The sequence below is a fragment of the Sminthopsis crassicaudata genome, chromosome 4 (genome assembly GCF_048593235.1).
Source record: "Sminthopsis crassicaudata isolate SCR6 chromosome 4, ASM4859323v1, whole genome shotgun sequence".
Classification (NCBI taxonomy): domain Eukaryota; kingdom Metazoa; phylum Chordata; class Mammalia; order Dasyuromorphia; family Dasyuridae; genus Sminthopsis; species Sminthopsis crassicaudata.
The window spans coordinates 402,449,079-402,461,447 of record NC_133620.1 but is presented as its reverse complement, the minus strand read 5'-3'; the positions used below and the strand labels follow the sequence as shown (position 1 = coordinate 402,461,447).

The window sequence follows — 12,369 nt, the reverse complement described above, 5'->3', positions numbered from 1 at the left end:
CTGATAAAACTGGATAGTAAAAAAGATTCAACAGAATTTAAAACATTAACTTAAATTCATGCTCTTAATTCATAAGAGACAGTCATATCTGATTACATTCAAATTCTAAGTCATGAGTGAAATTTCAGTCCACTCTGTCCAAATACAGGAATGGTCAAAATAAAATGATAGAAGGAAGAACGTTCACAAAATCACAGAATGTCAGAGTTGGAGGAGATCTTGGAAGGCATCATATCAAATCTGTATTTGAAAAAGTATCCCCTCTACTATATCCCTGATAATTAACTGATCACCCACATTTTGCTTGTAGATTGTATATATGCATTATAGTGTGTCTATGGATGGATGGATATTGTACATTTAAGGGATATCGTAAGTAGCATGATGGATAGAGTACAGGGCCAGAAGTCAGGAATATTCATCTTTCTGAGTTAAGATCTGGCCTCAGAACACTTACTAGCTGTGTGATCTTGAGCAAATCACTTAACCCTGTTTACCTTGGTTTCCTCATCTGTAAAATGAGCTGGAGAAGAAAATGGTAAACCACTTCAATATCTTTGTCAAGAAAATCCCAAATGGGGTCACAAAGAGTCAGACATGACTGAAATGACTGAACAATACCAACAAATATACATTTTTATACATTTATGTATGTGCATATTGTTTTTGTATGTATATACCTAAATTTTGCAGTGGATTGAGTTCCAGGACTAAAAAGTTCAAATTCCCACTTACTAGTGTGACTGAAGCCTCTGCTTGCCTCAGTTTCCTCATCTGTAAAATGAGGATAAAAATGGCATCGATCTTTATAAGGATAATAATAATAATTACTATAATAATATAATAATAAATGATAAATAAATAAATAAAAATAATCAAATAAGATAATATTTGTAAAAATTTTAACACAGAACCTAAGATAGAGTAAGTGCTATATAAGTGTTAACTATTTTTTGTATGACTTTATTTATTCAAAACTGAATGACATTAAAGTAAGCTAATCTGTAAGTACAGTTGAGTTTTTTTTTAATCTTATTTCTGTTATCCAACATGCTAGCTATCCCTTCCAATTTAATGTCATCTGTTAATTTGACAAGTGTGCTATCTAATCACTTTCATCAAAGGCATTGATAAAAAATGTTAAATAGCTCTGGGCCAAAGATAGCTTCCTGAGAACTATCTCCTTTCTCTTCTTCTTTCTTTTTTCTCTCCCTCTCTGTTTCTCTCTCTCTTCCTCTCACTTGTCCCTACTCACCCACCCAAAATATCCTTTCAAACCGACATTGACCCATTAATAACATCTGTTTGGCTCTGGGCAATTCTAAATCCACCTAACTGTATTTAGTCTACACATATACATTTTGTCTACAAGAGTAGAATGAGATACTTTGGCAAATGCTTTACTGAAACCTAAGTAAACTGTAATTGAATGCATTTTCCCCAATCTACCAATCTGATAACTATATAAAAAATAGTTAGTTTTAGTAATTGGGCTTGTGCTCAGTATACCATGGCCATGATCAATGAATCCATAGTGGTTCTTAATGAATAATTGGATTCTCTTCCAAATATTCACAAACTATCCTTTTAATAATATATTCAATAATTTTGCCAGGAATTGAATTTAAGCTTACCATTCTATACTTTGCAAATTATAGTCTCTTCCTTTGTTAAAATGTTGGATATTCATCTTTATGAAGTCCTGAAGTATTATTTCTATCCTCCATATCCTTCAAATATCATTTTTGGGGTCCCTTGTACCCCTCCTTGCCATTTCCCCAATTTAGCTAGCAGAGTACATTGGGGGATGCAGAGGCTTAGGCCTTTCACAGACATTCTACAATGGGTATCTGGATTGAGTCTAGTTGCCTTTTTAAGCTACAGTAAAAGATGTGACATTTTTGTTGGGAGATCATTGACAATGGAACCCTGAATGAAATTCATCTGGGCCTGATGACTTGAACTCATTATAGAATACTAAATGTTTGCTTATTTGCTCCTTATTTATATTAGATTTTAAATTGTTGTTAAACTTTTTTGTTCTGATCATCACAATCAAAGATCATTTTTCATGGCAAAGAAACAGAAGCAAAATAAGAGCTGACTACTTCTGTCTTCTCTCCATTTTCCTTTGTCATTTTCCCATATACCCCAAACAGTATTGTTCCTTCTCTAATCTTCCTCTTGCCCACAAAAAAATGGCTCCAAATGCCAATATCTGTTCAAACTAAGCTTTTGTGGTGTAATTCTGACACTATTATTTGCAAAATTATCCCTCTTTTTTGTATCAATCCTTTTTCTGGCCTTTTTTCATTACATATGTGAGTGTATATATATATATATGTGTGTGTGTGTGTGTGTGTGTGTGTGTGTGTGTATACATACATATATCCATACATACACATATATGTGTGTATAAAATTTGGAATAGTTAGTGGGTCTCCTGTGTACTTCAATCTTTCTAGATGTATTTTTATTACTTTGAAATTGATGAGTAAACTAAGACACTTAGAAGTAAAATGTCTAGTTAGCATTAGAGCCAAGACAAGCACTTTACCTTTGTCTCTTTTCAGCTTAGTAACATCATGGAAATGATGGATATAATTTGAAGATAATTTTCTTATTTTTAAAAAAATACATAGTAGTATCCTTTCAATTGTGAATTGCTATCAATTTTTTTCAACTTTTCTTTTGGCATTAAGGATCGATGGGAAGAAATGGTGAACTTAATAGATCAACGCTTGGAAGGAATTGTAGGTGATATACTTATTGCATCAGCATGTATTGTCTACAGTGGAGTGTTCCCAACAGAGTACCGCCAATTAATTGTGGAAGAATGGGAACAGACCTGCATTGAAAAAAACATTTCTACATCAGCCAAATTTTCTTTAATTGAAGTCATGGGAAATCAGCATGAGGTATTTGTTTTACAATTGAAGAGATAATATACCTTTTTAACATATTCCCTAGAATGATGATATTCCTGAGTTCCAGGTTCTAGAGAACCCAAATGTTTGGGGGAAATTTGGTTGAATTTAAGCTTTAATATCACAATTGCAAATTCTCTCCAGACTTTGTCACTATTTGTGCCATTTTCTTTCTACCATCCTCCAATCACCCTATTCTAGTCATCCAAGAGGCACTCGTTTTCTACTTTCTATGAACCTTCTTAGTTTTGTTGGAGAACTGGCTAAAATTTTCAGATTTCAGTCAGTTGCAGGAAATATTTTTACGCATAGAATTAAATACATTCCTCTTATACTCAGCAGTTCAATCAGCAAATCTAAACTTACTGAATATCTGTGGTGTACCTAGCAATGTATGATTGTTTTTTATGTGATTTGTTTTCTTGTTCTATAATAATTCAAAGTTTGTTTGATAGACTACAAAGTAATCACCCAGTCAAAATGGATATCCAAACCACAAACTCAATGTTCTATAGCAGGTATCAACTACTATTAATTGATCAATTTATGAGCATGATGACAAGACTCTAAGTCTAGTTAGACCAACTAAATCTAGCTAAATAGATTCTAATTAAATCTAGAGAGGTTTCTTACCTGAATAATAACCACTAACTAATGAATTTTACTTGTCCATTCATTAAACTTTTAGTTCAAGCATGGAGGGGATTGTGATGTGCATTAGTGAGGCAACTGTGCATAGCAATGAAATCAAAGGTCCTTGGAATACTAAAAGAAGCAACCAATATTACAAAAGGAATCCATTTCCAGATATAGTGACCTCAAAGGTCTTTTAAATAAAAAAACTTCTCTGATATATTTTAAAATAATTTTATTTACAAAAATCTGGTTTGCATACAATTTTTAGAAACATTTAATTTTTAAGCAAATCAAACTTCTACCTGAAGAATTCTAAAAATTATGAAAAATCTTGTAATATATTGAAAATACTAATTTCTTTATTCTAGATACGCCAGTGGCATAATCAAGGTTTGCCCCTTGGTCAGTATTCAGCAGAAAATGCCATCTTGGTTAAGAGCGGACTGCAGTGGCCTTTGCTAATTGATCCACATAAACAAGCCTACAATTGGCTCCATCATATGGAAGGTGGAAGACTACAGGAGCTTAGTATTGATGATGCTAATTATATTAAAGTAATTGAAAATGCTATGAAAACTGGAGGATGTGTTCTCTTACAGGTATCTAAACAATCATGCCCTACCCAATATTGTTCACAGAGATCTCATGGATACCAACAATGTAGTAGGGGCTGTTAAATAAGATAGGAGATGTAACTTTGACAGGGAGGAAAAGATACATTAGAAAAAGTTGAGTTTAATGTAGTTTGTTACATTCAAAGTATTGATTTCCTCAGAACTGCCTATAAAGTGATAGTCTTTGGTCTCAATCCATTCCAATTGTCTTTTCCTGAACCAAACTTGTCAAAACACATTTTTAATATGACAATCTGGGAAAATTAAAAACAAATAAACTGAAAGGATTTTTTGACACATTCATTCCTTGTAATATCAGTTTTATAAGTTATCTCTGCTGGCACTTTTTTCAGAATCTTCCTGAAACATTAGATCCAAGTTTAAAAGCCGTCTTAAAAAAGGACATCTATCACAAAAGAGGACAACCTTTTATGAAGATCGATGAAAATGAGATTGAATACAATTACAACTTTAGGTACTATGTTTCATATTTCACTTAAATAAGATATCATTTAATTGTTAAAGAGAAGTTCAGTGATTAAAATCATGCTCATATGTTATAGCTTGATGCTGAAGCTTCCACTTTTAGAGAAATGAAAATTTTCATTTTGAATGTTTTTTATCTTCATTGCCAGCAACCATTAGTCAATGCTGAGACTAGCATTCTATATCTTTCAAACATGATATCTTTAAATAGAGCAATCTATTCTTAAAGCAATTATTTAAAAAATTATTTTAAACATATGAAAAGTTACCTCATATTCATTTTATTACAATCTCCTAATATTTAGAACTACAACAAAAATTATCATTTATGTAGTTCTATAATATTTGTAAATTGCTTTCTTCCCAATAACCCTGGGAGGAAGAGAGTATCAGTGCTCTGATCCCCATTTCACAGATAAGGAAACTGAGAGACTAAATGGCTTGCCAATGATCAGCCATATAGCTAGTGAGAATCTGAGACAATTCAAACTCGACTCGTAACTTCATTTCCTTCATTAATTCTATCATATCACACTGTCTCTCATCCATAATCTCATCAATGACAATATTTGGTAAAAACAAATTACAAGAAATAAATTGTTTTGTTCAGTAGGGTATTTAATTTGATAGTAGTCATCAAAATGTTTTTGACATGTCTATTATTATGTCAAGATTAATGTCACTGTCCATACAAATAATGAAATAATCTCAGCTTTATTCTGGGATGGATAGATGGCTCAGTAAATAGAGCACCAGGTGTTGAGTCAGGAAGACTCATCTTCCTAAATTCAAATATGGCCTCAGATACTAACTATTGAACCCTGGACAAGCCACTTAATCCTGTCTGCCTCGGTGTCCTCATCTATCAAATGTGGAAAAGAAAATGGCAGACTACTCCAGTACCTTTACCAAGAAAACTCCCAAAAGGATCGCGAAGATTTGGCTACAACTGAAAAACCCCTGAAGTAACAACAAGCTTTATTCTGTATCTTAGAGAAGATGAAAATATTGTGAAATTCCTACATTGCACTGTAACTATTCCATTTTGTAATAAAGGTATCTTTAACATTCATGTTCAAAGTCAGGCCAAGAGTGCGGTGATTCCTCATAGATTACTGCTATTGTCACTTCTGGGTCAAGTTATAAATTACTTTGGATTACCGAAATAAGGGGCAGTAAAGCTCTTCCAACAAGTTGGACATACTCCTAGGGGTTAAGGGGCATATAAAAGTTTATTTTGTTCAAGGGGTGGAAGGTGCTAATTAAAGAGAAATAACATCCAGTCACATATGCTGAGGTTGTGAGTACCCAGAAATTCTATTGAATAAATTTTTTAAAGTTTGCTAAAGCCATATCTAGCATCTGATACAGTGTATGATGGCTATCTATACATACACCCTTTTAACACTCACACTATGTATGGACAATTTTGAGTTCCATGATCAGTCCAAAATAGCAAATTCATTTAATCATTCATTCATTTATTTATCCAAATATTTATGTCGTGAAATTGTTTTATCAGCAAGAAAATTAAAATCTATCCTGAATTTTTTCTAGTTATTTGCAGGAAAAAATGTTTTATTACTTCTCTCTATATTCAGCATACAACTGAAATGCTCTTTGTGTATTACAGGTTATATGTAACAACAGAACTAGGCAACCCACATTTTCTTCCATCCGTTTATAATTACGTAACCATGATCAACTTCACAGTGACTTTCCAAGGTCTGCAGGACCAGCTCTTATCCACTGTCATGATTCATGAAGTTCCTCAATTAGAGGATCAACGCTATGTGTTATTAGAGAGCATTACTGCCGATCGTTTAACCCTCCGGGAACTAGAAGAAAAATCATTGAGTTTATTGCAAAAAGCACAAGGTAAGCCCAAAAATTTTTGAAGGTCTTGAACATTCAGAGACAAGCAAAAAAAAAAAAAAAAAAAAAAAAGTCTGGAAGTGTTGCCTTCTGAATGTTTGGCAGAGTGTGGTAGATTTAGATTTATAAAGTAGCTAAGCTAACTAATATATGTGAAGCTACCTCTTTATGAGGACCATTTCCCTAGTTTTGTTGTTCCTTAATTTCCTCAATAGCTTTGAGCCCTTCTCTGGGTTTTGACCTGGAGCACATTGGCAGGCACTCTAGGCTTGGAGTCAGGAATTCCTGATTTTAACTCCAGCCACTAAAGCTTGCTAGCTGTGTCCCTAAGCAAAACTTTTAACCTCATTTTGTCAGTTTCTTTATCTATAAAATGGAGATATTACTAGCCTCTACTCACTAGGATTATTGTGAGGAAAATATGAGATAATATTTAAAAGTGCTTAGCATAGTGCCTGGCACAGAAGTAGACACTATATAAATATATTAGTACCTACCTTCCAGAGTTGTTGTGAGGATCAAGGAAGATAATGAATATAAAGTACTTAGCACGCTACCCTGCACATAGTAAACATCATATAAATGTTTGTTGTTAGCTTTGTCCTATGCTAGAAAAGCTGTGAAAGCATAAAATCGTAGAATTTTAAAACTAGAATGAACACCAGAGATCCTCTAGTCAAGTTAACAAGAATTTATGGAGCACTTTATTTATACCAGATACTGTGCTAAGTGCTGGGAGCAGAAATAAGACAAAAAAGAAAGATGATCTGTCTGCCTACATTCTAGTAAGGGAAGACAACCCATAAAAGAAAACTTAAACTCTCAAGGAAAAATTAAGTCGAGAGAGGCAGGAGCAGTCTAAAAAGGACTGAAGAAATGAACATGACTGTCCTGGGCACTTTTCTTAAGATAGAGGTTCTGAGAAGTGACCAACTGGAGTACTGTGCTTGTTACTATGTGCTTCAGAGGAAACTAGATGTGAATCCTGATTGGCAGAGAAAATATTGAGCATAGTCCTGCAAACTGCATAAAGAATTTACTGAATTAGTTCAGATGCCTCTGGATGAAATTTGGACAAATGATATTCCAGGTGAGCGAAAAGAGAGAAAGATTTTGGAATGGCAAATATATACATATACACATTCATACACACACACACACACACACACACACACACACACACACACACACACACACACACATATATATACTTATATTGAGTCAACTCCATTATGTTCCTGAATTTGCTCAAAATTCTAGAGACTGATACAACTCTAAAGGGGTATGAGTGTACAGAAGTGCTGAAACCCAAGTTTCAGAACTCCCCCTGTGTGGTCTACTAAATATTGGGGAGCAAGGGTTCAACCCCAGAAATATAGCCAAGTCTCAGGCCATGTCACAAGGTATCTCAGAAGAATTTGTAGGCTTAGATTATCTCCAAATCAAGAGCCAAAGATTTTATTATTACATCATTGACAGGGGTGCAAAGTTCCAGAAGGAAATTAGCTTTGAAATAGGGGGAAGGCACATGCTAAGTTCCCTAGAAGAACCCACTATTAATAAGGGGAGATGCCATTAGTCAGACTAAGTCCCAGTGAACTTGCTGCCATAAGGTGGGAAGTTCCTCATGAACTCTTGACTCCATAAGGCCAGCTAAATTCCTAAAGAAGTTGGGGAGGTGGAGGGAAGAGAATAAGATTTACAGGTAGCTTCTTTTATGGGGAAAAATAACCTGAGGGGTTGATACCATTGCTTGGTCTTCTGATTGGGTACAGTTAACTGTAGGGTTTGTCAATCCAAGGAATTTGACAAGAACCAAAAGGCCTACTTAAGAACAAACCATCCCTAATAGTATTAATGGTCCTCCCTACTTGTCTCAGAAAGTGGCTTGGACACTAATCCAGGTTCTCTCTGGTGGATGCTACCAAAGATCAAGGATCTGGGTGAGAATGGTTTGGTTGGAGATAAGATCTTATCTTGCTCTTCACTTTAGATGCTTTTCAATATATTCTAGCCTGTTATTTTTGTTTGCTGTTTTATTAGATGTTGGATAAATGAGTTGAGCCAATATTCACTATTAGTGTTGGTATTTTGTGTAATTAGAGATTGTATGTGGGAAGGAACTAAGCTGATAAGTATAAACTAAGTCTATCCTTCCCTATCATAAACTAGATTATGAATATTTGGGGGAGGCAGCTAAATATAATTTCCTTCTGATACCATTGTTAGACATTCAGAGACACAGCCCAGTTTCCAAGGCTCTTGTGGGGCACAACTACCGCTTACCACCCTGATCCCCAAAGCTAAAATGTTGATGGTACAAGTATGGTCCTTGTTTCTTCTCCTTTCCAAAAAATCAGGCCAGATCTCAGATCTCTCCATACCATTTGTGAAACACATCTATTTATTTAGACAATTTATATGGGAATATATATTACACTGAAAAGACAAAACTATCAAGGTTATTTCTATTTACAGCAAAAGAGGTAGACTTGATTAATCTGTTGCATTGTTGCTATTGTTATTATTCAGTTATGTCCAATTTTTCATAATCCTGTAAACCATAGAGTCCCAAAGCTGTCCGTGGGGTTTTCTTGGCAAAAACACTGGAGGGGTTTGCCATTTCCTTCTCCAGCTCATTTTATAGATGAGGAAAACTGAGGCAAATAATGTTACGTGACTTGCCTAGGCTCACACAGCTAATAAGTGTCTCAGGCCAGATCTGAACTCAGATTTTTTTGATTCTGGGCCCAGTGCTATACACACTGAGTCATTTTGCAGCCCCCATCTTTGCATAGAATTGCCACAAAACTATTTTTGCTACTTAATTTCTTGTTCCCATCATATAATGTGCTTGAGCATCTCAAGGAGACCCCCATTCTTAGTTTCTCTTCCCCCCCCCCCCCAGGCTGGGGTTAAGTGACTTGCCCAGGGTCACACAGCTAGGAAGTGTTAAGTGTCTGAGACCAGATTTGAACTCGGGTCCTCCTGAATTCAAGGCTGGTGCTCTATCCACTGCACCACCTAGCTGCCCCATCTTAGTTTCTCTTTTAAGTCCACAAAGAAAAATTATCTTTTCTAGTGTAAATCTCTTAAAGTTATGGACTATTTCATCTTTGCCTTTATATCCCAACCCTAGCATAGTACTTTGCGCATGATAGCCACAATAGATATCTATTGAATTTAATTCTTCCTGAATGTCGTCACTTATCTTCAAACACATGAAACCTAAGAGCTAGGATATAGTTGGCCACTGGACTCAACTCATATTAGTATCTATCACTCTTGCCTTATTTCCTGAGATCTCCTTTTAGGAACAGACAAGGCTATAAAACTACATCTTCTGCACATGTGTTCTAACCTCATGTCTCACACATTATGAGCCCTTCCCTTCTTTCCCATCTCTGAAAATCCCTTTGAGACCTTTAGGGGAAAATCTCTTTATGATAAGGTTAAGCAACTTTTACAATGGCATTCTCTATGGCCCTGTGCCTCCTTTTTCACATACAATATTTCCCCTCCTCTTTAATAACTAAATTCCCAAAATGTTGCCTCAAAGTGAACAATCCAAATTCCAATGTTGCTTAAAAGTAGATGGTTAAGCTCTCCACTCAGTGCCTGAAAAATCCTTTTCCACAAACATTATTTGAAATTCCAATGAACCTTTCAAGAATATCAGACATTTATATGGTGCTTTGAAATTAGTAAAATACTACCTCTATTTTATCTCATTTATTCCTCACAACCACCTAATGAGAGAGGAACTAAAGTTACTAATATAATTTCAGAAAAGAGAAAACCAAGACTGAGTCTTTGGATAAGTGACTTGCCCAAAACTATATAGATATGTAATATCAGACACAACATTTAAGTGTATCCAAACCCTGAATCCAGTACTTCTTCCACTAATATAATTGCCTTCCTTGTCTCCTTGACAATACCAAAATCCAGTACCTGGATTTGTCAATAAGCTTATTGATGAATGTAGCCAATACCCCCAAAGGTTAAATGGAGGAGTTAACAACTCAAGAGTATCCAAAAAGACACAACAAAAAATTTCATTGTGTTCCAGAATCATATCCAAATTTTGCAGTGTCTTGATTCCCAGACACTACGTGTCCATGGTGAATGTGTCCATAAATCCACCACAGAAAACATCTAATTCTAAATCACCTTAGAACAGAGAAAATCTTCTCTTTTTTAACTGGTGACAGTCCATCAAAAATGCCATTAATGTTTCTTCAGTACTTTGTAGGCAATGTCCAAGGTTGTACTTCTCATATTCTTATCCTACGTAATGTTTGTACATGTCTTCCTCTATATTCTCCACAAGGGTTCTCCTACATGTTAAGAACCTTCTAGTTCTTTAAACTATTACATCAGTGCTATTCATTTGTTATTTATTGCTTTTGCTGCATGATCTGACTTTGCCTCTCCATAAACGCATCTCTGATGAAATCTTTAATGCTATTTCTTGCATATAAATTCAACATTGATGTTGTGCTTTTTATTCCCACATGGTCTATCTCCATTACCCTTTGGGTTACCTGAATCATATTCTTCCATGATTCACATCCATATGAATTCCTGAAAGATAATTTGTGTTATAAGCAGATGGATTTATGTTGAAACTTGTGGTTATTGAACATGCTTTACAGTTTTACAAAAGCAATCCGTTTTCATTGTCTTCCATTATGGGCCCAGCTTATTGGTCATCTGCAGAATAATTAATATTCACAATATATGTACTGATGGCCAATCCAATAATTTGTTGAGTCAACTACACATATTCTGAGCAATAGACATTTACTTAGTGCCACCAAGATTTAAGCCAATCCTGTTGAGTGGTTGTAAATCTCATTTAGAAGCCTCTGCAGAATTCTGAGACTTGATGCAATGAGTACAAGGAGTAGTTTCACTCCATAAAAACAACGGGAAGAGAAGATCAAAATGGCAGAAAGAGGGTCTTAGCTCCCCTACTTTATTCCCAAAGTAGCAATAAATGCATCAAATGAGTAAAACAACCACTAAAAACTAAAACTCCTTACAAAGAAAATTGCTTCAAATAGAAAAGATTGGTTGATGAAATGAATCAACAAATCCCCCAAAGCCAGCCCCAATACTATGAATAAAATTGAAAATAAAAAATACCTCCAAAGTAAAAATTAATCAATTAGAATATCCTTTAGAACAATTTTTAAAATTAATTAATTTTAAGAATTTAAAAAATTTTTCCAACTACATATAAAGACAATTTTAACATTCATTTTTAATAAAATTTTGAGTTTCAAACTTCCTTCCCCCACCCTCTTTCTTCTCCCCACCTCACTAAGACAGTAAGCAATTTGATATATATGTATAGTTTTCCCTCCTTTCTTTATCACTTTTATCATCAAAGTATCAGTATATTATGGGTCAGCATAAAAAATTAAATGGGAATTTTAGAAGAGTTTTGTGGAAACAGCAAATGACAAATGGAGGCAAGCAAATGACAGAAAATACTTAGAAATTCTGAAATGCATAAAATATACCAATAGTATTGAAAAATATCAACTCAAATTTTACAATAAGGTGCTGTAACCATTCTATAAAATACAAAAAAAAAAAAATTCAAACGCCTGTGATTTGAAAGGAAGGCTAAAAAAAATATGTGATTTTCACCTTACAAGTAGGAAATAGGTGAAGGGGAGTAGAAGAGAGTTCAGGGGGACGCAGGGGGATGGAGGAGGGGCCCACCTTAACTCCTTCAATGTGGGAAGGATACTGTATGCAATCATGTAAAATCTATTTTCATATCAGTCATGTTGTTAATAAGATCAGTTTTAAAATTC

At 34.6% G+C, this 12,369-nt stretch overlaps 1 protein-coding gene across 1 annotated transcript in view; it reads left to right on the top strand.

The window, feature by feature from the left end:
- DNAH14 (dynein axonemal heavy chain 14) overlaps positions 1-12,369 on the top strand; it is a 347,573-nt gene that overhangs the window by 269,014 nt on the left and 66,190 nt on the right. Inside the window, 4 exon segments of the mRNA XM_074264888.1 lie at positions 2,703-2,918; positions 3,932-4,162; positions 4,531-4,652; positions 6,297-6,541. Coding sequence (XP_074120989.1) covers positions 2,703-2,918; positions 3,932-4,162; positions 4,531-4,652; positions 6,297-6,541 — 814 coding nt within the window.